The following is a 24,349-nucleotide window of genomic DNA, read 5'->3' on the forward strand; positions in this document are numbered from 1 at the left end:
TAGTGGGAGAGACAAGGGCCCGCCAACGTTCTTGGGAGAGCAATAATGATCTGTGATCACAGAATCATTGAGCAAGAGAACCAGATGGACGAGTCGGCTGGGAGGGGGTTGTCTCTCGTACTGTAAATTCGAACACGAACTCCCTAGAATGCTACGAGGGAAACTCAGTTTCCATTCCAAGTGGGGATGTTGCCGGACCATCGAGAACATCCGCCTCTACGCACACCGGCGTGTCGGATTTGTCTATTCTGACCGAATTGTACAAAGGAACAGGAAGGTTGACCCCATTAGACATAGATCGAGTCAGGAATGAAGTGTAAAGATTCACAATCAGGGCTATGACTTCTATCTACCCATTACAGATTGATATGGAACGACCGGCTAACACAACAATGTAGTAACTAATGCAGCCGTACGGCCACCTCATTTCCATAAAAACTTTTCCATGGAATGCAGCTGTAATCTCCATCTATCACACCATTACAAAATTTGAGTTCTCGCCACCAGGAGAGACGAGCAACAGATGAGCAAGAAATCGGTGCAGATGATTAACCGGTCAAGAAATCCTCTATCTCAAACCCAACTCTCTTTAACGCCTTCTCCTCCAAGTCCTTTGCCGTGCCAGTAACCTTTCTCAAGATAACAGTCCTAGCATCTTGCAGTCTAACCTCAACCGGATTTCCGCCTGCACGATCGAGTTCATCTTTCGTGCATTCGCGAATGTAGACTGTGATATCAGGCCCGATGCAGCCTCGCCATAGAGAAGCCATCCACTGCCAATGGTCGAGCGGTGTGTATGAGTCTTGGATGGGGATTGAGCATGCAAAGGCATCTGCGGTCGTGAGTTGATACCGTGGGACCAATGCGACAGGGGTAGGGGATTGAGCCTGTGGCGCGGGCTGAGGCTTTTGAAGGGGGCTTCCTTCTGAGTCTTCTGAGGAATTCGGCGGGGAATTCATCTGGAGTGTTGCAGTCTGGGAAAAGATGGTTTTCGGTGAGAGGCTTGAAGATGAAGCGCCATCTGCGTCTGGAGTGGAGCGGGAAGAATCGGGTTTAATGAATGTGTGGACATCGTCTGAGATGCGATGCCAGGCAGAGATTTTGTCGATGTAGTCGTTCATCACGGCGTCGCCTATTTCAGATGGATTGGGAGCTTCGGGGCCTGGAAATGTGCGGACCGTGTATTTTGATTCTTTCCGTAGGAGGCGGTCGAGAAAGTCGACTGCTATTTGGACAAGATGGACATCTTGGCCATCGATTGAAATGACGGGACCTCTGTGAATGGTAGTGGAAGTTGAGTCGCGGAAAGAAGGAAGGAGAGGGGGTGAGATTTTGGCGAGCACTTTAATCTTGTTGAGAAAGGGGATTGTCATGACCGTCGCCTCGACGGACCCATCTTGAGAGAATGGTGTCAGAGGGGTCATGGGTGTTGTGGTTTTCAGCGGGGGGGAGCTTCAGGCTGAGATCGGGGTGTGGAGAGCTGGGGATGCTGCCGAATCTCTGGGGGTGGATCATGGGAAGTGGACTTGGGTGATGCAGCTCTGGTCGGGTGTATGGAGACATTGGGTAGGTGATCTCAGGGCTCTTCTCCCGATAATCATATTGGGATTGGTGGGAGACCCGACGACGCTTGACATCTGGAGCATGATCTTCCTCGGGGAAGCGGCGGGCTCGAGACTCCAGCTGGTCAGTTCTCACTGTTTCAGGCAGCGGCTTCGTTTCTGCCCGACAGGCCGATGTTCTTGGGGTGATCCCGATCGGATGTGAGCTTGCTGAGAGACTAGATCGGCTGATTGGTGTGCCGGAGGAAGAGAATGGTGTCATTGGGGAAGAAGGGGCATTCATGATACGTCCACCACATCGGTTACATGTTGACTGCCCCGAAGGATTGTGACTGATGCCGGAGACTGAGCCACGGGCACTACCATCTCGACCAGACCGCTTAGGTTGATATCGGTAGTCGGGATATTGCTGTTGATGGCGGTCTTTCTCTTCCTATGGGCTGGATCAGTGGCGAAAACTCCAAACTCGGGTGTAGATCTTACCCTTGCGAGAGCATTCCATTTTTCCCTTTCCTCATCCGACAGAGCTTTCCACTGTCTTCCAATGATCTTCGAGATATCCGGATTTGACAGACCCGGGTTCTGATGCACCACGGCCGCCTGGTAATGCTGGCGGTACAAAATAAATGCTATCCATCAGTTAGCACCCCTGTCGCAGCTATAGTCCTGAAGGGGTAAAGAACGTCACAAAACGAGCCCAAAGATTCAAAATAGAGATCACTTGCCATGCTCTAAGGACCAGGGTGCAGACGGTGTCGACTCACAATTACGAGGCCGGGGAATTTTCGGATCCGGCTTGCAGAGACACCAACTAATCTCCTTGGACAATCTTGGACTAGAACCCCGCGAGGAAGACGATGAGCGGTCTTGGAGAGCGAGATCGTTTGTGGCGAGCAGAGGACCTGTAGGTCTTCCCATCTGCGCGCTGAGTTCGAATTTGGTGCGGTTCAAGGTGGCCATATATTGAGTCGTGGGGACAGTGCTTGGATGTCGAGCCTCGGGGTATCTGTAAGCGGCATCCAGGGGATCTGAACGGAGCGGCAAAGCACCGTGGGACATGGGCGAGTCGTTCATGATCTTGTGCTCGATGAGATTGCTGGATCTGGGCAGCGAGACTTGGGCAGAGACATGGTGCAAAGCAACCGGGTTGGGAAGCACTCGGTTGTAAGACATTTATCTAGTATGGAGAGGGGGCCAGAACAGCAGGGACAGAGAATGAGAGAGAAAGAAAGAAAGAAAAGAAAATGGTGAAAGAAGAAGAATAAGCGGGGAGGCCGAAGTAAGAGGCAAAGTATGAAGGTCGATGAAAGAAAGGAACAAGACAGGATACAAAGTAGAGCACCGCACAGGAGGTCGGCGACAGCACTATCCTAGACAAAGACCAACAGGGACGATCCAGCGGGCCTGATAGGTCCACAAGAACAGGAAACGATGCGAAACAAAGCGAGCTGGAAGGAGCATTCGGGGGCTAGTTTTGCGAGTTCTTTGTCCTGAACAGATCCCTGCGATGTGGCTTGGGCATATCTGAAATGGTGTATACGTGAAATGGGGAAAAGCAATTAGGGATTTAGGTAGGAAACAGGATCTAGGGAATAGTGAATTAAAGATCTAGGCCATTCGGGATTCGCCTTTGTTAGTGTCCTAGTATCAGAGTCCAAGTCAAAATCAGGAACGACCCAGTTAGAATTTTCTACAAGAACCAGGGACGTGAAGGAAGCAAAAGTCACCCCCCAACGTGACGAGAGAGCCTAAAAGAGTATCTCACATCGAGCAAACGAACTCATTGTTTTCTTTGTCCCCGGATGCGGCGACTCGCAGCTCAATCTAGCGTAATTGGCCCGCTTCACCGCCCCTCTTGACTCTCAGAGAACTCGCAAACACGCTCTAGCCCCCTTCGAGCACACTACGCGCACTAACGCAGTCGAAGGTAAAAGGGAGTCATGGCAATCGAGGCACAGTCGAGTTTCAATATTCTACTTAGCCTTCAATTGTAGTGTTGTATACAAGTGGATCCCGAGATGATCTCATCGATCGCCGATCTCTCTCACGATTGTAACTGCAGTAGGACGATAAGGATCGAACAATACGACCTTCTTTAAGTGCCCAGCAGGTTGCTAGGTTACTAAGAATCACGGTCGCGTTCTGAGAGACTGGTCTGGTCTGACGTTGGTTACTACCGTGTCCCCTTCTCTGCCGTCTCAACGGAACATGGCCATCCACGCCGCATCGGGGCGTTTGAGCTGATCGGCTACCGACTGTGACCCGCTTGCCCATTGCGGAACTTTTGAGACTCATGGATGCATGGGTTCATCGGTCATGGTTCCCGGTCATGTTGCTCGGTTCGTGGTTCGTGGTTCATGGACTAAAGTGATGATGACAATGTCTAAGCTGCAATGCTCCGGCTATGGCGCTCGACTTGACTCTCTGATCCCGATTCTGATCCCAATGCTGAGGCTGGTTCTGATTCTGATTCCGGTTCTGATTTGGTTTCGACGATGCGATTCACCAATTCACCATCGATGCCATGGTAAATCTCCGTCGCCATGAGCCGCTGCGCCGCTGGACCCAGCTGCATCTCGTTCCTAGATCCCGGTCAGCACCAAAGGGGTATTTTGCAATGCAGATCGTCGACTTGGCCGATCAAGCATTTCGGAATGTTGGGTTTGCTCACCAGAACAGATATTTTTCGGGATTCTCGCACATCGTGCCCGAGGAACTTGACATCATGACCTTGACGCCCTTTCCGCTCTCGACGCACGGATCGACCATGTTCACCCACCCTTCGTGGTTTTGACCCAGTCCGTTCTCCTCTTCGATGCCCGCCGCGTAGAGCTGCCAGTCCCGGATGCGATCGAGCACGAAGGCATTCGTGTCGAACAGGTAAATACGTCCACGCTCCCACTTACGGGCTGCATCATGTAGAGCCCGGTTCCACTCGCCGATGAGGTTGACAGCTTTCTTGTACTGGTCACCCTGGTCCTTGAAGCCTGGAAGGAAGGTCACGTCGACGGCCTGCGTCAAGATGACATTAAGATCAGTCGAGCCCCAGCGCTCACTAAGCTCATCCATCTGCTCCAAGAGCGTTTTGATGCGTCGCTCGACAGAGCCGACCGCATCATTGTAGTCCTTGTCTTTAGTCACTAGGTCCCAAATGTCCCAGATGCCAAACGAGATGACGAAGACAGTGTGCTCCTGACGGAAGGTGACTTGTTCTTCCGACAGTCCTTCCAACGTGCGAGACTCGGCGGCTAGCCATGACTTCAGCTGGGTCTTGAAATCGGGCAGATGTGTCTTAGACAGTCGGTCGACCAAGTCTGTTTCTGAATTGTCTACCACGGCGCCTGTGTACTCTCCATCAAGCAGAGACTTGGATGTCTGGGCGAGGTTCTCTTGATGGCAGTTGATCTATAATTTGTTAGTCGGATGGTCGCATATTTCCCGAGACACCGTCGTCTCAGATCCCCAAGGTTTATACATCCTTACCATTCCACAAAGCCAATCAGTCCACGCCTTTCCCTGCAGCTCCTCGGTTTCATTGTCACTCCAGGAATCTCCAAAAACCACCAATCGTTGATCAAACTCCGTGACTGTCTGAAAGTTGCCGGACTTGATCGGTGTAATGTCGCCATATGCGCGGGAAGTAAGAGCCCAAGCCGAGAAGAGAATTGTGCACGCGGCGACAGCGCACAAGGCGTAGAAGCGAGTAAAAAGGCGGATCATTTTGCCGACCACCGACCGTATCTCCGTATATGTAAATTCGTCAGGGATTTCGATCAAAAAGGCGACGGGGTGGACCCGGGGGTTGTTCAAAGTCTCAGCGCATTCGCTGGGATGAGGGCTGGACAGTTTCGCCCCTGTGCAGTAGAGCGCTTGCAATCAATATTACCAGACTAAATGGTGAGATAAACGCGATGTACTGGGGAGAGAAAAGGAGAAGTCGAGAGAGCCCCTAAAGCCTGGACGAAATCTCGGGAGAACCGGAATAATGCCCAGCGGGTCCCAAATGTTCAATGTGAATGGGAGACTGCGGAATTATGGAAATTCCTAAAAGCAAGAATAGATCCAGGATAAGTTAGGTTCGCTATTCCAATTTTTTCTTCATAGCATACAAGACCCCTCTATGGAGTTAAGCTGGCCGCGTGGCCCAACGTGGAAAAGGATCGCGTGCGCCCGAGCGTCACACCGCATGGCGCTTGAATTGCTAAACTCCGGGCTCGGTCCTCCTCGTTCCGTATACGAGTGGAATGACATCGGGGAGTACTAGTCAAAGATTATGTATCTAATCGCTCAGGGGGGACTGGAATTGAAAGATTTGGACATCATAAATGACGCGCCATCGGGCAGTCTCCACCCTGGAGGCCAAGCATAATGGGTCACGAAGATGACGACTCCCCAGCGCCACTAGAGCAAGCGGGAGATACCTCGTATGTCGGGTTTCACTTTTGTGGGGGTCGATTCAAAGCACGCCCCCTTGAAGCGGCAAGCTGTACGAATCAGATGCCAAGACATGTATGCTTTAAGCTCACTTAGACGAGGAAGTGGCCATCATGGTGGATGACTATCATTGCCTATGGAGGAAAATTCGAGCCTTCAAGGTCGATGTCTTGGGGTCACGAAATACAAATTCCCAAGCAGTAATTGGGTACATGGTATCATAAATGGAAAATCGCATAGTCAACTGCAGAGCTCAGTAAGACTCGTCGAGTACATCGACTTCTAAAACAGGGCCTCTTGAGCTGCAAGAATATAGTGATTGAGTAAACAAGACTCCATGGGAAGCATAATTCTTAAAGACCAACAAGATCGACACCTGGGGCACCCACATCTTGAAATAGATAAGTGAGGTCATGTGACATTAGCAGTCACATGACAGGGTTAGCGACTGACACGACCAGATCTCAATCGGGTTAGCGTCCACTTAGTCACCCACACACACTCGCTACACCAAACCTTTGGAACTCGAAAAATCCACACGACCGTACCCTTCAACCTCACCTGTCGACAACTCCGCGCTACCGTCTTGACCGCGCAACCTCGTCAAGATGAAGCTCAACATTTCCTACCCGGCCAATGGGTCGCAGAAGATCATCGAGATCGACGATGAGCGCAAGCTCCGTCCCTTCATGGAGAAGCGCATGGGCGCCGAAGTCAGCATCCCCGATCCCAAAATATACACACCACCTCCGACGAATTTCTACACCCATCTACCCACAACGCCAACGACGAGAGCAATGGCTGATTGGTATTCTACGATTAGGTCTCCGCTGAGTCCCTCGGCGACGAGTTCAAGGGCTACATCTTCAAGATCACCGGTGGTAACGACAAGCAGGGTACGACTACCTCCCCCTTTCGAAATGTTCCATCCATGGCAAATACATATGGATCATGCAGTGCATATAAGAAACAATGGCTGACTATATTGATTTACAGGTTTCCCCATGAAGCAGGGTGGTATGTTTTGATCGATCACTTGGACACACAGTCCAGGACCAACCGAAGAAAAAAATTCGAATGCTCATCGATCTACAGTTCTCCTCCCACCCGTACCCGTCTGCTCCTCGCCGACGGCCACAGCTGCTACCGTCCCCGCCGCACTGGTGAGCGCAAGCGCAAGTCCATCCGTGGTGGTATGTTCGCCCTGTTTCTAGCGCCTGCGGGCCAAGATCGAACCAGAACCAAACGCTGACATCTCTCTCAGCCATCACCGGTCTCGACTTGTCCGTTCTCGCTCTGTCCATCGTCAAGCAGGGTGAGGGCGAGCTCCCCGGCCTGACCGACACCGTTGTCCCCAAGCGTCTCGGCCCCAAGCGTGCCACTAAGATCCGCCGCTTCTTCGGTCTCGACAAGAAGGACGACGTCCGCAAGTTCGTCATCCGCCGCACTGTCACCAAGGAGGGCAAGAAGGAGTACACCAAGGCCCCCAAGATCCAGCGTCTGGTTACTCCCCAGCGCCTGCAGCACAAGCGCCAGCGCGTTGCCATTAAGCGCCGCCGCGCTGAGGCTGCCCGCGAGGCTGCGTATGTCCCCTTTCCCTGATTCACCTAACTTTTCATCGTACTAACTACCAACCAGCAATGACTACGCCAAGCTCCTTGCCAACCGTGTCCACGAGGAGAAGGCCAAGCGTGACGAGCTCCGCAAGCGGAGGGCCTCGTCCATGCGCAAGTAAATCATCACCCTAGTGGTGTAACGATTTATTTGGGGGATGACGGTAATGTCGCACGATTCTGGGATGATTTCGGGAATAGCAAAAAAGATCACCCAGGGCCGCGAGTGAACACAAAAAAAGGGCGAAAAAAGAAAACGGGGGACCAGGTTTTGACTTACAGGCAGCGCGAATGCCGCGTTGAATCAGGCCCAGATTGAAGCATCTAGGCCGAACCTACCTTTTGACAACCCTTTTTTGAATGGAGTGCATGCAAATTTCCTTCTTCTGACTCGCACAGCTGTAGCTGTAATCCTCTCTGCCCCTAGCACGGATGTCAAATTGCGATCCGGCCCTTTCATGGCCGCGGTTGTGCCGAAGAAGTGCTTATATCAAAACGAGACTTGTGTCTCCTTTGCCAGTGAGTACTAGATTTGTGTCCAACGATTAGGTTCGAGGTGGCACACGTCCATTGAAGATCTGGGACATCCTTGTAAACTAGATAGCCAATATCATAAACTTTACCCACTTTCCATGATCTGACTTCCAGCTGTGATTACATAGGTTTATAGCACGGATGTCAAATTGCAATCCGGCCCTTTCATGGCCGCGGTTGTGCCGAAGAAGTGCTTATATCAAAACGAGACTTGTGTCTCCATGCCAGTGAGTACTAGATTTGTGTCCAACGATTAGGTTCGAGGTGGCATACGTTCATTGAAGATCTGGAACAATTATACATTTACTGAGCCATTGTTCAATCGATTATAAAATTCTCACTACGGTTCTGTTTCAGGGTTTTGACGTTCCTTCATTAGACTAATATAGTAGACAATATCGTTCCAATGTATTTATCCGCTTAAGCGGTCTCGAAATAGCACGTGAAACACCGTGACTGACATCACCCTTTTAGTGTCAGAATGAATATAGAATTCCAACACCATTTTGGGTAGGTATTCTTCTAATTTGGCGAGCCATGAATTCCTCACATTAATCTGGGCACTTGGAATAATTGATGTGCGTTTCAAATGATCACTCAATTTGACAAGTCCCGCGATATATAAACCAATTGCTAAACCCTCAGAAATTAACGTTAGACACTCTGCGTGCACGTACATCAACTTAGCCCCAGAACCACAAACAGTCAGCAGAAGACATTCAGAAGTCATTTGAGCAATAAACCCAGCTAGGAAAAGATCGGATCCGACACCGTTCGACTCTACACGGCCGCGGCTCAAGTGGAACAAGCTTAAGTTGCTATAGCCGGAACCGAAGCAGAGATTACGGACACAAACCATTTATTCGAATCACAATCTGTAGGCCTGAGTAGTGACAGAGAAATTACATTGAAGACTAACTATCTCATCGCGTGCCCACCCTTTTCAAAGGAAAGAAAACATATCACTCAACAACCATCAAATGTAAACGCCTTTTCCCGTACACAGCGCCCCATAAACTAACAACATTCCAATCCAAAGACAAAAAAAAAACCGTACGAATAATTGAATGATGAATGATAGAATAATGCCATCGAGGCGTTGGCGATCTATAGAGACAAAATAGAACCAGCAACACAGCAAACAGATCCAGTAATGCACGATGCAATAAATCCCCCAGTAAATCTAGCCGGACCAGGAAGTCCACTAGGAAATCAAACACAAGCCCAAACTCGCAGCATCGAGCGGGACAATAAAAAAGGTCATAAAAATCGTATTTTTTCAAATTCGCCGCACGCAACGAACCCGTGAAAATAACACATACACGCATGAGAACCCCAGATCGATGGGGCTATTGGTATTGAGATTTGGTATTGATAAGACTCTCAAGCCTAGCTTACGCGACAGCATGAGAGAAGAGGAAAGAAACAGACTCGCCGTTGTGAGTACGACGACAAGCCTCGGCAAGAGTAGGGGCTAACATCGATAGTCTCGATACGGTCGCAAGCCTCCTTCTTCTCAGCATGGGGAACTGTGTTGGTAACGACAAGACGGTTGAGACGGCTGGAGTTCAGGTTCTCGATGGCCTTGCCGGAAAGGATGCCGTGGACAACGATGGCGTTGACTTCCTTGGCACCGTGCTGCATGACGGTGTCGGCGGCTTTAACGAGCGTGCCGCAGGTGTCGGCCATGTCGTCGACGATGATGGCGATCTTGTCCTTCACGTTTCCGACTAGGACCATGCGAGAGACTTCGTTGGGACGGGCACGTTCCTTGTGGATGAGCGCGAATTGGAGGTCGAGGCGATCGGCAATGGCGGTGGCACTTGGATTTCATTTAGACTAGTATATGGCCTGGGGTAGGGGGGCTAGGCTTACCGCTTGGCACCGCCGGCGTCGGGGGAGACAATGATACAGTTGGTGACGTCCAGATTCTCGCGGATCCACTTCAAGATGCTGGGCTCGGCGTAGAGGTTGTCGACGGGGACATTAAAGAAACCCTGGATCTGGGAGGCGTGGAGATCCATGGTGATAACGTGGTTGCAGCCAGCAGTCTGGAGCATGTTGGCCATGAGCTTGGCAGTGATGGGAGCACGACTCTTGTCCTTCTTGTCCTGGCGAGCGTAGGGGAAGTTGGGGATGACGGCAGTGATGCGGCGAGCGGAAGCAGTCTTGCAAGCATTGATCATGATCAAAAGCTCCATAAGACCATCATTGATATCGTTAGGTCGCGTTGACTGAAGAATGAAGACTGCGGGGTGGGATCATCAGTAACGGATTCGTCTCAGGTCTGATAGAAAGTCCGCATACCATCTTCATCACGCACGCTCTCTCCAATAGTCACGCTAGTCTCCTGGTTGGAATACTGGAGGACCATGATCTTGGTCAACTCGATCCCGAGGCTGATTCTGCATTAGCTCAAGAACGGAAGCGGCTACCGGAGATCGATGATCGAAGGACATACCGATCAGCCACGAGCTGAGCCAGTTCCGGGTGACTGTTGCCAGTCAACAGCTTGATAGAGTTGGACGACATATTGGATGTGAAGGGAGGTCTCCAGAGCAGACTGCAAGTCGAATCCCGAAGCTTTTTTAGAAAAAGTCGGATCCCGCAACTGCCAATTTGGCCCCGCACTTTTTTTACGTCCCGTGACTCACCGCCTGCCTTCCGAATTCAGCCGAACTACGTAACTTATTCATGTTCTATAGTTGAAGCAATTTCATAGCGAGCAGTGTGTGGACTACAAAGGAAACACGGGAACTATAAGAAAATATGGATATTACCATAAAAAAAGCAATCTAAGTACAAGAAAAGCACACTTCCAGTTGACCTGCACTTCAACCAGAACGGCTCTCATGAATTTTCCTTCTCACTTCCCTATTCCGGAGAAACGCCATTGAATGCATGGGCATTGAAACGATCGGCCATGGTGACACGGTCTATGCGAAACCAAAATAATCGCTGCCAGCAGTCATCGCAGTATACAGGCGCTGACGGAGATCCTCATAGCTTTCATATTCAGGGAGATCAAGCTCTGTAGACAGTAGTTAGTATTTGCAAGAATATCAGGCAATCGATCTAGACTCACGGTTGAAGCATGTGTGCGAGCTAGGAAGACGATCCTTGTTGCCAGGATCGCGATGAATGTTGAACTTGCTCACGCCGTTCATGCCCTCGAGCTCCTTGAAGCCGTTGAGAGGGACTTTGCTGGTTCCGGTCACAAACTGCAGCAACTTAGCCCGTTCCTCCTTGTCGAACGAGCGAACAGCACGCCAGAACCACTGAATTTGCGATGAAGACGCAGAATAGTTGTGATACTCGGTGTGGTTCTTCCATTCATCCACGTCGATCTCGGGCAAACCGGAAATCAGAAGCTCAAGCTCCTGCTCGTTGAAAATGGAAATAAGATCCGGTGGAATAATCTCATGGAAGCCCTTCAGGAAATTGTCAAGTTGTTCGCGGACAGACTCCACGAGGCGGTACTCGACGACACGCTGGACGTACTCCTCCTTGTTCTCCTGGGTGACTGGGATGTTCCTACCATCAGGAATGAGATCGATCACTTGAATCTCGCCAAAGGCATCGGTCTCAATGGCGAAGGTCTCGGTGATAATGTCCGTGATATCATTCTCCAGCATCCATAGGAGGGACTTGTAGTACTCAAGATCGAGCGTTTCCATGTCCTTGATTGACACAGAACGCCCGAGAATGCACTTGTAGACAGCACGAGAGAAGTGGCAGTCCAGAACCCGTCCCTCGTACAAAGCCTTGCCAATGATCCGTCCAATGAACTTGAAGAACATCAAGTGCTCAGAGTTGACACCACTGAGACGGTTCGGGTGGAATGTTGTCCGGTCGGCAGCGACAGGAATGAAGAGAGCGTAGTTGGGGTTAAACATGCCACGGGCGAGAACCTGGAACCATTCACGAGTGACACCACCGGCGTCGACGCCCTCTTCACCGTGGAACCGAACATTCAATTTGCCATACTTCAGCTCGTCAGCGCTCTTGAAGTAGAGAGACTTGAAAGAGTCAAGGAAGACTTGGTCTCTGCGGACGGAGAGCTGGAGAGGTGCGTGGGGGTGACGAGGCTCGGCACCCCGGGAGTGGACGCGGCGGGTGAAGTAGTTGCGCTTGTTATCGAACTCCAGAACCTTGGGGTTCTTGACCAGCAAAGAGAATGTACCACTCATCAAGCGAGGATTGGAACGGACAAGCTCGTTCAGGATCTTACGGTGCTCCTCAGTGAACTTGAAGAAAAGATTTTCCATGCTGAGACCCGCGTCGGCCGCGGAGCTGTTCACAGACAACTCGCGGCTGCCTCGTGAGATAGGCTGATCTTTGAGAGTGGTGTTCTTGCAGACAACCATCAAAGCCTCAACCAGTGGCAGGAGAATAGTAGCCACGTTAAGCATGTTCTCCTTCTGGCGAATGACAGTCAAGCAGTCGCTCAATTTGGTCCACAAGGGGCCAAAAGTAGCGCTTTCATATAGCCTCTTGAGCACGTCCTCCTTGGGCGCGGAAACGGGCTCGGTGCCCTTAGTCTTATCGACGCGAGTGGGATCGAAGAGGTAGTCAAGTGCCGTCAAGATACGAAGCAGCTTGGCTTGGTCTGAGCTGGCAGGAGAGAACTTGGCCAGAGCCAAGCCTTGCATGTCATTGCCGGTCTTGGCCTGGTGAATATGAGGGAGAAGCTCTTCCAGATCGCCCAGGATAGTATCACTCAGAGCCTGTGCTTGAGTGACGAGCTCATTGCCAATCACATCGCGAGCGCCCGGGATGGCAGACAGGTTGTTGATGGTGGACAACGTGTCACGGAAGGTCTTGCCATTGCATTCACGAGCGGCAAGAATGTGAACAACCATGCGGAAATTGTGATCGGGAACAACAGGAGGCTCGATTGTCCTTCGCTTGCGCTTCTCTTCCTCGTTGGACTTGGCATCGTCACCCTCTGGTCTCTTCGTCTCAGCAGGTTCCATATGCTCAGTACCTTGGTCCTCAGCCGTCTCAACAGTGGGCAGAGGGGCGTCGGTCATCGAGACGTCAGCAGCGGGTTCGGTAGATTCATTAGGTTGTCCAGTGGCTTGCTCAGGCTGGGTGCCCTCGGGCTGCTTGCCCTTTTCTTCCTCTTGCTTCTCCTTCTCCCGACGAAGAAGAACAGTCAATGGCTGTGTAATGCTGCTGAGCAGACTGGACAGCTGCTCCATGCAGGTAGGGCTTTCCATAATCAAGTTTCGGTCCAGAAGCGTGAGGAGAGCGTTCAAAGCGAACTTGTTCGCGCGGTTCTCCTTGCCCTTGCCCTTGCGGAAAGCTTTGAACTTGAGGGACGATGATGAATCGTGTTCCGTTAGGAAGAACCAAGCAATGTGGGGGTTGAACTGGGAAAGGAAAGACAGCAGGCTCAGACACTGCTGCACCACCATGATGGGCGTTACTTCGGTGCTCAGGCTCCAAGACGTCTGGAGAGAGGCATTGCGCTTAGCAGATTGCGGAGTCTTCGGAGCGCCAGGGGCCTTGGCACGAAGAGATAGGTGAGAAAAGCTGCGCTCAATAGCAGAAGAATCTACGCTGCCATCCTGCAAGACAGATAGAAGCAGACTGATAACTTCACTCCGGTTCTGACGATTCTCACATACATTGTGCAAAATATCATTGAGCTGGTGCCGCGTGTTACCCTGGAGAGGCATAAACATTAGACGAAGTAATGTTGCGACACCGGCTTTATCGAGCATCTGAACGATTTGGCGCCTTTGAGGCTTCTTAGGCTCCTGGCCATCCGCATTGTCGTTCCTTGTGCGATGCTCCACAGCACTCATGTCTCCGAACTGGGCGATACGGCGACCACCAAGAGCTCGGGCTTCCGAGATGTACTCTGGACCCAGGCTTGCGAGGACATCTTCAGGTTGATCGGCAAGGACTGCCTGGCGCAGCGAGGGATCCAGGGTAGCAAGGAAGCTGGCAGCATCCATTTCCTCTGCGCGGGGCGGGGCGGTGGTCGTTGCAGTCTGTCGGCGTGCGGTTTCACGTTCCCGGCGGCGTCTATCAGCAGCCTCCTGCTGGAGGAGTTCTTCACGGATCTCAGCAGGAAGGGCCTCGAGGAACTCTTGGTTGATCTCGGTAGGTTCTTCACCAGCGGCAGCGGCCTGCGACCGCTGTTCTGCAAGCTGTTGCATGATCACCTCCTCGCGAAGCTCCTCCGGCAAAGCCTCCAGGTACTCAGGGTCGATCTCCAGCCCAGTGATATCGAGCTGGCGGCCCCGGATGGTGGTGTGAACACGCTGGACGGGTTGGGCAGGCTCAGGCTCAGCAGCCTCTTCTGGCGCAGTCTCTGTGTCTTGGACGTCTTCCATGGGCTCATCGATTCCGGCAGCTTGGCGTTCTGCCTCTTCTTGCTCTCTCTGAGCCTGTTGGCGGACATTCTCTTCTTCTTCTTTACGTTTGCGCTCGCGCTCTTTCTTCCTCACGGGCAACACGGTCCTGGCGTTCCTTTTCGGCCGCCTCTTCTTGGAGACGCTTGCGCTCTTCTTGAGCCTGCTTCTGGCGCAACTTCTCTTCCTCCATGGCAGGAGGGACAAGAACCTTCAGCAAAGAATTGACAACACGTTGTGTCTTCTCGACATAGGTGCTGCTGAAAAGGAGGCGGGCCTCCTCTTGCCAACGGTTGCGGGTTGTAGATAGAGAAAACTTAACAGCATTGTGGGGGTCATCACGACCGCGAGCGGGACCAGCCTGAGCTCGGCCAAGACCAAACGCGTTTGTGAGGCGGTTGGCAGGCAGGACTGCATGCCGATCAACGTGGACATGAATGCCATCGGGTCGAGTGACCACTCCAAAGCCGGGCTGAGCGTTGCCACTGATGGCATGCATGATGGCATTCATAAAGCTGACGGGGCTTTCCATGGGAAGCATTCGGTTGCCACCAGTGGGAGGCTCCAAAGCATGAGTCCAGTCAGTAAAGGCTTCAGCGCCAGGTCCACGAGGAGCTGCAGGGTCAGCACCGCGATCACTCCGAACAAGGAGAGGGTTGGTTCCATCGTCATTTCCGCGGGGTCCGGGAAGCTGGGTTCTGTGCACGCGATGGTAGGGTTGGATGGGAACAAGTCCACCACGGCCTGGCATGATTTCAGTAACTGTAGCCCAAGCCGGGAGCGCGCCACCACGGAAGCGGTGGTGGTGGTGTCGAGGAGCGGGAACTTCGTCACCTTCCCATCCCCAAGGCTCGAGAAGATCATCCTCTGTGAAGTTACAGATATTGTTAGCAACGCGGCCAATAAATCTTTCATGTTAATTTAGCGAACCTTCCATGTCACCGTCGGAGCCCTGGTCCATGTCGTAGTCATCGTAATCGTCGACTTCCTCTTCAAGTTCATCTATCTCATCGTCGTCCTCTGGGTAATGAGCAGTTAGAATCCCTTGAAAAACAAACAGAGTAGTGGCAGGCATGGGTATGGGTGTGGGAGTCAAGGACGGACCTCCTTCCTCGTTCAATTCGTCGAGGATTTCATCATGAAGATCCCCTCCGAGGGGATCGGCACCGAAATCTTCAGCACCGCCAGCAGCTTGGTTGAGTGCCCGGAACAAGTCGTCAATACGGGCGTGGCCATCGGATTGACGCTGGGCTTGTTGGCGGATATCGGCCATTTCATCTTCGAATTGGTTCATCATCTCGGCTTCTTCCTCGTCTTCAGTCATTTCTTCGCTCTCCCACTCGTCCTCGTCGCCTTCTTCAAGGCTTTCATTGTCACGATCACCGGTGATCTCATCGGCATACATGTCATCCTCGTCCATGTCGGAGGGGTCGTCGTCTTCATCATCGTCATCCTCATCATCTTCGTCGTCCTCGTCAACGATAATTTCAACTGGATCACCGGAGAGGCCTTCCATGTGGCCGACGCCTTCATCATCCTCATCACTCACGACTTCGCCGTCATCCTCGGGAACGTCATCCTCGTACTCCATCTCTTCATCATACTCGTCTTCATACATGTCCTCTTCCTCTTCCTCTGACCCTTCGGTACTATCTTCATCATCGTCATGACGAGGTTCCAGCATACCGAGGGTAGAATGGCGGAAAAGGTCAGGAGTCTCTTCTCGCTCGTCCTCCATGTCCGAAACAGAAGTCGCTGATGAAATTTCATCATCTTCGGCGGTCTCGGCCAGTGTAGTGATATCGTTGCTTTCGCTGAGAAGGACAGCAGTTTGTGTGAGCTTGTTGAGAGGGCGAAGGATGTACTTGATGACTCGCTTAGAAGATGGGAAGTTCAAATCGATTTCGGCAACAGAGGCGGTCAAAGCAGGAATGAAATGCTTTTCAAACATTGTCTTTGCAAGCTGTCTTGTCGAAGAGGGGAAGCCAGCATCCTGTGTGTAAGAGTACCCACTGAGCATCTTGTCAAACAGATCGGCTAGAGACATGAGTTTGGAATACTTAGAGTCAAGAGGCTCGTTTGACGCATTCGCCTCCTTGTAGGAACGAAGGGCATGCTCGAGCACGAATCTACGCACGAAAGCAAGCTCCCACTCGTCTTCTTCGTTGCGCTTCTGCTCACCACGCCGCCTGCCGAGGCCACCGAATTCACCAGTCTTGGTACAAAGGGCGACTAGCACCTGCATAGTCCACGAGGAGGTAATGCTGCGCTTCTTGAATGACAGAGATTCATCGTGCTCCATAGTACCGAGGGGAACAAGGACGTTCAGGAGGTAGTTGAGAATACCCGAGCGAGGTTTTGAAGGAGTTGTCGCAAGGGGATCAGCCTTGCGTGAGAAGTTGATGAACTCTACCTTGGTGCGGTTATAGGATGACAGCAGCTCGGTCAAGCATTGGAGGAGGAAGCAGCGGTAGACGTAGATGGGGTTATCTTCGGCCTTGAATGGAGGCTTCTCGCCCTTCTTGGTGGGTGTGCCGCGAGCGGGCTGGGCGTCGGCGCTGCTGGTCACGGAGGGGGTGGGCTCATCAACGGACATCTCAACATCAGTCTGGGCCTCGGATTGATCGCCACCGGGCTGATCCGAGAGGTCTGTAAGAGCCTCTTTATCGTCGACATCCTTGTAGGAAAGGAGCTCAGAAAGAAGATAGTGGATGACACCGTCAGGGTTCTCCACGACAGGTGGCTTGAGCTCAGCGCCCTTTTGGATCTTGTCCTTCTCCTTCTCGTCAGAGGTCGAAGTAGCCTCTCCGGCACCGTTATCCTTGCTATCACTAACGTCACCGGCGCCTTGACGAAGACGGGCGGTGGCACGATCCTTGTCGGCCTTCAATCCGAGTATCTGGGGTCGCTGATGCGTATCGTATCGGAGCAGACGCACCTTCTCATTTGTCACTTCCACGAAGATCTCAGGCGCTCTCAGAACCAGATGATACAACTGACGCACATAGCCAGTGGTGTCGACCTGGCGGGAAGACTTGGAGTCGAAGAAAGAAGTAATTTCGCTCCTCATGATCTGGCGAATCGTAGCTTCGTCTTCGACGATGTGACGCAGGATCAACATAAAAGCGCTTTGAAGCTTTTCATTGGTAGCGCTAGCCAATTGTTTGACCATGACAAAGAGACGCTGCAAGTTTCGCTTTTCACCGAAACGGGCAGCAATGCTGCGCTGGCGAGTCAGGACCACCAGCACACGGCAAACAGAAAGTGCGAGCGTATCATCCTTGCCGATGCGAGGAAGAATCTCAACAAGTGCCTCAAAGAGCTGAGTCTTCTCGTCAAGGGAGACAAGTGGCTCCTGAAGATGCGCAGGCTCATCGCCACCCGTGATAGTGTCATCAAGACTGGCCGGGGGAGTCCAGCTGATCTGAGGTGGCTGGCAGTCATCAGAAAGCAACTTCTCCAGAATGAGCAATACATGTCCAATCCAGGGGAAAGATTCATCGGGGGTCTTCTCAAGTGTAGGGAGCTTGATAAAGCCAAGGAATGTGGAAAAGCAATCCTTAAGCTCTTCGACAGTCGCGCTGTACATGTCTCGATCTTGAAGAACCAGGGCAAGGATGTGCGCATAAGCAGCAACCTTCTTGCCGGCGGTCTGGAAGTTCTCCATCTGGAGAGAAACAAGCGACTGGACAAGGGTTTCTCCAATGTCGCGTCTGAAGCTCTCAGGCTCAGGGTGCTTCTTGATAGCAGACGCTATCAGATCTGCCAACTCAAAAGAGACATCATGGTGCTCGTTGAGGACGTCTAGACAGCGCTCGATGAGGTTAGAACGGACCTTTTCTCTTTCATTGTCCAGGTCCTCAACGGTAATCATCGGGCGGCGAGCTACCTGCGCGGCAGGCTCTGCCTGAGTCTGATTGGCAGACTCAGATGGTTCCTGGGCACCATAGCCCGGAGGATGATCTGCATTTGACGACTCGCCACGGCCAGGAGTGACCAATCCTTCATCATCATTTAGTATGTTTCCGATGGCTCTAGCCAAATTGTCGCGCATCGGACCCATGCTGCCTTCAGGGCCAGACTCTTGGTTCACAAGATCCTCAACCGGTCGGGTCGAAGCGAGAAGCATGGCAAGACCGGAGCGTTCCAAGTAGCCACTGTTGAACGGAGTGACATCCCCAGCGACAGGATCATCCAGGCTCTCTCCACCTGATGCATTTTCCGAAGATCCAGTCTGGATATCGTTGGGGCGAGGCGGGAGTCTCGGAGGTGCACGAATGTAGTTCTGGGCCTTGCAATATTCCTCTGCAGCATTCAGACTGTTGTTGCAGCGGTACAGAGCCTCCTGGGTAAGATTTGTATCTTCACAGCCCTTCTCAACCAGACTCGCGGCGTGCGTCTTGTTCACCACAAATGCACCACGAGGGGGTTCCTTGAGAGCGGGAGGAGTGTCCGAGGCACGAAGAGCTCCAGTTTCATACTCTCCATCCAGGGAGGATCGGAGGATATCGACCAAGCACTTGACAATAGGGCTGGATGACTGGGTAGCAAAGTTGGAGTTCCACATGTCCTGGGCTATGGGAAGAATTTCCATGCGGAGATCCACGATGAACTGCCCGGGCTGGAAGTAATCGTGACGCTCACGGTCCCGCTCATGGTGGCTAGTCAAGGCCTGTGTTTGGCTCGACTCCACGATGTTCTTTCCTGAAGCAAGCTCAGCAAATAGAGCGAGGATGATCTTGATACCACCATATGCGGAAGTTAGGCGAGCTGCAACATCTTTCTCGGACTCAGGAACCGACTCGGCTGGTGTGAGAGCCTGGACCTCACGCATGAACACATCGCAAATGTCCTTTAGAACCTTGAGTCCGTTGGCCTTCTTGAATGACCAGAAGACCAAAGTCAAGTAGTTCGACTGGGGACGGTCATTGGAGATCTCGTATAGAAGATGCGAGAATGATGACAAAATCACAATTAGGTAGGCGAAGCGGTGCTTCGAGCTATCGCACGAGTTGGGAGCGCTGAATTGAAGCTCGCGAAGAACAGTCTCCGCGATGGCATCGGCCACCATGCCGGCATTCTGGCGCATTTTCAGGTGAGGGTCCGATCTTCTCTTACTGACGAGACCCAGGCCCAAGTTGTGTAGGAAGCCAGTAATAGACGAAGGCAATGAGCTTAGAAGATAACGAAGGGTCTGGACGTTCTTGAAAGCGGCACTCCGTTCAGTCTTCGCCTTGTCTTCTTCGCTTTCAGGCTCTTCGGGTGCTGGAGTTTTGTCACCCTCGGGAGCAGCCGAACCGGCCTGGGACCCAGCCGCAGGCTCTGGCAATAGCCCATGGGCAGCTCCAGTAACAGCATTGGGTCGATCAGAGCCGGGCTTGCTAGCGGGTGCCTTCGTGGCTTGCACCCACTTCTCGGGAATGCTCTTCTCCATGATGATCTCTTCCCACACACATGCAGCATGAAGGCTGCCGAGGGAGGACACTAGATCAGCATACAGGTCTGCAAGGTTCACCTGGGCAAAAGGAGACGTTGCTTGCACAGGCCGTGTCTGATACAGTGGCATTGCATAGACCTCGCGAAGCAGATCTGTCATGACAAGTACCGCATTCATGTGTTTCACGAAGAAAGTTCCATTAGAAGCAGCCAGCGTCGGCTCTGGCGCAGGTTCTTTCGAGTTGACGGGCCTAGTCAGAGCGGTAAAGAAACCCGACTCTTTGGGTGCAGTCCAAAAGGCCGAGAGATTGTTGACAGCTGACTGGGCACGGTGTATCAATGAGGGAATGACCAAGTGTGGCTTGGTTTCAGCCATCATGTGTACAAGGACGGTGAGCTCTTGGTTGGCATCTGTGTTGTGGAAATCAAATGACAGACTCTGGAGAGTTGCGAAATCAAGAACGAACTCCGCACCGCCAGCCTGGATGAAGGATGTGCAGTTTGGCTGGTTCTCGAAGAAAGCACCTAGGAAGCGGATCGCAGGGAAGAGGTAGTCCGTCACGGTCAAACCATGCTCATCCTTGTCCTTGGGCTCAAAGCTGGCGTCCTGCGAGGGGAGCACCTGGCTCAGATCACCAAGAACAATTTTTCCACCGTTGGGAAGAGTGTGGTTCTTGAGTTGGGGAACCCCGATGGATGCAGAATCTTGCATAGATGAATCGATGGGGGCACCGATATCCCGGAACAAAGAAGCGATGTCACCTGAGAGGCCAATTTGTCCTTGAGCATCTTCGGTCCACAGCTTGGATCCCATTCCAGACTCCCAAGCCTTGACCTTGCCAAGAAGGCTCACACGGGCAGCCATGACAATGACTGCAGACATGATAGAGGTCTTCAGAGCAGGATGGTGGCGAACGAGCTCATCGAAAGTTGTACCTAGGTTCCGAACCAAGTTTGGGTCATCCTTCAGGCATTTGATATGCTCAGGGTTTTCGAAAATTTCAAAAAAGCTCTCGAGTGCATCAGAGGACTGGAAAAGATCCAGCCCCGAAGAGTTCAAACAAATTGCTCCAAAGGCAGAAGGAACACAGCCAAGGGCATCTGTGGCAGCAATGATTCCCGGTGCCAGACGAGTTCCCCGCGGCCGGACCAGGGTATATTCGCGACCTTCCTTTTTTGCCTCCGGGGCACCGACCGCGGCATCATCAGATGTTTGAGTGACGTCGACATCCGGGTCAGCATCCTCAGACTCCACAGCCGGGGCCTTCTCCTGTATCTGTAGCTCATGGCCCATCACGGCGGTGAGAAGACTACGACTGAGACCAGCTTCAGCGATGACAGCGTAACTTGTAGGCTCATTGTGAATGAAGCTGCTGAGAATGTTGACAGCGTTGCTCCAAACGTGTGAACCAAATACTCGTGCATTTTCAAACACCAGGCGCAGGGAGGTGAGTAGCTGAGGTGAATCAATTAGGTTTCTCAAGACACGGTCAAATCCTCCACCATTATGCTGCATAATGTGGTTCACGAAGCGGAACATCCATCGCAGTGTCTGCTGCTGGAAGTAGGGGATTTGATAATCGATGGAGGGGTTTTTGTATTTGGCAGGAAAGCCAGTTCCGCGAGAGACGTGCTCAAAAGCAGTCTTAGTCTCGTTATCAATCAAGTCGGAAATGGCATCGAAACCCTTGGCCGAGGTCAATGTAGCCAAAGCATCACGAACTGCGTGAACGAAGGTGTCGAGGAACTCCATGACTCGGGAATAGACTCGGCGGGATTTTTCAGTGCGCAGCTTAAGGATGTCGACGAGCATAGGGATAAGACCCGCTGCAACGAGCGTCTCTGGGGTGCGAGTGCTGGAGGAAGGCAGGGTCCGCAAGAGCGAAAGAAGAGCGTCCCGCCACTCGTCTTGGTGGAGATCGTTCACGCCGTCGTCAGTGCCCAATTCGTTGACAACCTTGCGGGTCAGGAACATCAACACGCCGTGGTTGACATTGACGCTGAGAGCCGCGCACACATCATTAGAACGAGACTTGTGCTTTGCCAATCCATCAAGCGCCTGAATTGCCAATGTCTGCAGGTGCCGTGAGACATCGAGATCGCCACTAGCGCCTAGATGGACAAGCTCAGCCAGCTGGTAAACGAGCTGGAGACGCTTGGGGACTTCCATGTCAGAGAGAAGGACCTTCTGTTGAAAAGCCGACTCGGATTGTACATAAGCCAAATTTGTCGCTGCGAGGATCCGAATTGCGAGGATCTGTTCGCGAGTAGAACGCGACCCGGCCAACGCCTGAGCAACGCGCACCTTGTGGAGGAATTCATATTTCGATTCAAGGGGCAGATGAGGCAGGTTCGTTGCCAAAAGGTCCTCAGTCTTGCAGGAAGACACCTTCGAATACGGGAGATCCAAGATCTTGCCACTACCGCCGCGTGACACTTCATCGGACTTACTACCTGTGTTGGGCGTCACAGTCGGCAGTTCATCCAGATGGGAGCCACGGCTCAGTCGAGGGGTGGGGTGAGTTGCACTTCGTCGGAGAGGGGTGGGTGTAGTCGGGGTGTGAGAGCCTGGCTCGCTCTGGCCAAATTCCGACGTTGTTCGCGTCTGGTCGGAAGATCCAGAGGGATAGTAAAGCACGCGGACGTTGCCCCATTCTTCCCAGCCGTCTTCGTCGCGCACGAGGGAGCCCAATTCATTTGCATTAAGCTTGGTCTGAATTGCTTTCTCATTAACCTTTTCAGAAACGGCGGGAGAGGCAGCAAAAGGAGTTTTGCTAGCAATGATTGGACGAGGAAAGGCGCTGCAATTTTTTGCAGCTTTTCCAGATCGATATTGTAATGGGTAGCCAAGAGAGATTGCGATTGAGTTCCCCGCTGGCGAGAGTGGTATCGTTGGGCCAAGCAAAGAGATAAGCGCAAAGTTGACTGGAGCAATGATAGAGAGGTAGTGTTCAAGAGATCGCCCAGTCGCTCACTGCTGCTGTACAAACTGCGGTTGCCACACTTCTCAAGTAGCAAACGGGAGAAGTCCAGGATCGCTTCCACAAGTTCCCTGTCTCCCTCAGGTCCATATCCCAGAGCATTGAGTTTTGCATCGACGCCCTCTGTGGGTGTCTCACTCGAATCTGCGGTGTATGAAGCCTCCAACACGCCCCGGCCAAACCTTTGAGTCTGAGGGCCAGTGTTCAGAAAGTATTTCTCGATGACTAGGGCTAAGATCTCATCGAAGCGGTCTAGGACGTTGATCCAGTGGTAGAGGTCGCCTCGAGGGAAGGGCCATAGCTTCGGGAAGGTAGAAAAAAGTGAAGGAAGCTCTGGTACAGGAAGATTTGTCGCATTCGCTATGAACTCCGCCAGGAAAGGCGACTGTAGTGAAGAAGAAAATTTTTAGTCACGATTGCAGAAGAGGAACGGGTATTGAGGGAAGAAACGTACGATTGTAGCCTCATGCTTCTGACTGGCCACCTTCTTAATTCTCCCCATGTTGACGATCAGGCGGACAGCCAACCATGAGGAGGTTTATTAGTTCCAGGAGAGCAGACTCCTTGGTGGAGTGGGGAGGTCGAAACGACCGGGTCGCGAAGTAGGCGCGAAGATGCCTTATGACGTTTTGAGTCCTCCACTCCTGCCTCACGAAAATTGGGTCGGCTCAACGAGAGAAAATCGCACGTCGGGGTATCAGCGGGAAAATTCCCAACGGGAGAACCGAAGTATATCAGTGACGGGAGAAAGCAGCTTCAATATTGCAGATAGCTCAGTACCGAAGAGGGAAGATGGGTAAGATCGCCCGGTAAAGGTGAGAGTGTCACACGGGCAGGGCAAACGGTGCAGGTCGTTGAGCCCTGGGTAATGACGATACCGGGGGAAGTTGGATGGATGAAGGAGGTGGTGGGGGGAAGAAAGTGGTAGAAAGGGAAAAGAGGTCAGGGAAGAATCGTAGACTGCCCCAGTGAGCTGTCGCGGCAATATGACGGAGCAGGGCCTGATTGCCGGGCGGTCAGGGCACGTTTCGATGTACTTCCAGACATCCACTCATCCTTTGCCCTTCTGGCATTGTCTCAAAGTTTGCTAATTCCGAGGATATTACAATTGATTGCTTAGAAACCTCTACGCAAACATGTCTCAATTTCCAGCTATGTATCTTTCTCGGCATCTCCGAGTAATGTCTCGTCACGACTCAGTCTCTAGTCACAGGTTTTAAACTACCTCGTCTAGGCACGGGGATACACGAATGAATCTTCGATTATAAAAACTTGATCACAGTGAATAACGGCGCTAGAGAAATATTAGACCATACTGCATCACGGCGGAATCAAACAAACGCCATAGCGAATACAGGACAACGAGATATACAGTCAGGAATACATAAAAATTCGTGGAGCCGACTTTCTTTCACCATTCTCTG

At 52.1% G+C, this 24,349-nt stretch overlaps 5 protein-coding genes across 5 annotated transcripts; 1 reads left to right on the top strand and 4 right to left on the bottom strand.

Moving 5' to 3' along the window:
• Positions 1–548: 548 nt before the first annotated feature.
• N7477_005352 (putative HMG box transcriptional regulator) lies at positions 549–2,735 on the bottom strand (the record flags this gene model as incomplete). Its single annotated transcript, XM_056967015.1, is given in 4 exon segments — positions 549–1,382; positions 1,393–1,995; positions 2,046–2,191; positions 2,327–2,735. The coding sequence occupies 4 exon segments, from the start codon at positions 2,733–2,735 to the stop codon at positions 549–551; spliced, it is 1,992 nt and encodes a 663-aa protein (XP_056821769.1).
• Positions 2,736–4,229: 1,494 nt separating this feature from the next.
• N7477_005353 (uncharacterized protein) lies at positions 4,230–5,282 on the bottom strand (the record flags this gene model as incomplete). The annotated part of the gene is made up of 2 exons (XM_056967016.1): positions 4,230–4,967; positions 5,046–5,282. The coding sequence occupies 2 exons, from the start codon at positions 5,280–5,282 to the stop codon at positions 4,230–4,232; spliced, it is 975 nt and encodes a 324-aa protein (XP_056821770.1).
• A 1,322-nt stretch (positions 5,283–6,604) lies between these two features.
• N7477_005354 (40S ribosomal protein eS6) lies at positions 6,605–7,731 on the top strand (the record flags this gene model as incomplete). Its single annotated transcript, XM_056967017.1, has 6 exons — positions 6,605–6,709; positions 6,820–6,892; positions 6,993–7,017; positions 7,092–7,189; positions 7,261–7,579; positions 7,635–7,731. 6 exons carry the CDS (start codon positions 6,605–6,607, stop codon positions 7,729–7,731), a joined length of 717 nt encoding a protein of 238 aa, XP_056821771.1.
• Positions 7,732–9,537: 1,806 nt separating this feature from the next.
• On the bottom strand, positions 9,538–10,675 carry N7477_005355 (ribose-phosphate diphosphokinase; the record flags this gene model as incomplete). The annotated part of the gene is made up of 5 exons (XM_056967018.1): positions 9,538–9,573; positions 9,623–9,965; positions 10,019–10,391; positions 10,451–10,542; positions 10,605–10,675. 5 exons carry the CDS (start codon positions 10,673–10,675, stop codon positions 9,538–9,540), a joined length of 915 nt encoding a protein of 304 aa, XP_056821772.1.
• A 404-nt stretch (positions 10,676–11,079) lies between these two features.
• Positions 11,080–23,427, bottom strand: tom1 (E3 ubiquitin-protein ligase TOM1; the record flags this gene model as incomplete). The annotated part of the gene is made up of 8 exons (XM_056967019.1): positions 11,080–11,174; positions 11,229–13,716; positions 13,777–14,567; positions 14,605–15,375; positions 15,439–15,528; positions 15,613–22,869; positions 22,920–23,310; positions 23,380–23,427. The coding sequence occupies 8 exons, from the start codon at positions 23,425–23,427 to the stop codon at positions 11,080–11,082; spliced, it is 11,931 nt and encodes a 3,976-aa protein (XP_056821773.1).
• Positions 23,428–24,349: the final 922 nt, after the last annotated feature.

This window comes from Penicillium maclennaniae (assembly GCF_028827695.1).
Source record: "Penicillium maclennaniae strain IBT 15551 chromosome Unknown utg000005l:1.0-2652337.0:1.0-2654196.0, whole genome shotgun sequence".
NCBI classification, from domain to species: domain Eukaryota; kingdom Fungi; phylum Ascomycota; class Eurotiomycetes; order Eurotiales; family Aspergillaceae; genus Penicillium; species Penicillium maclennaniae.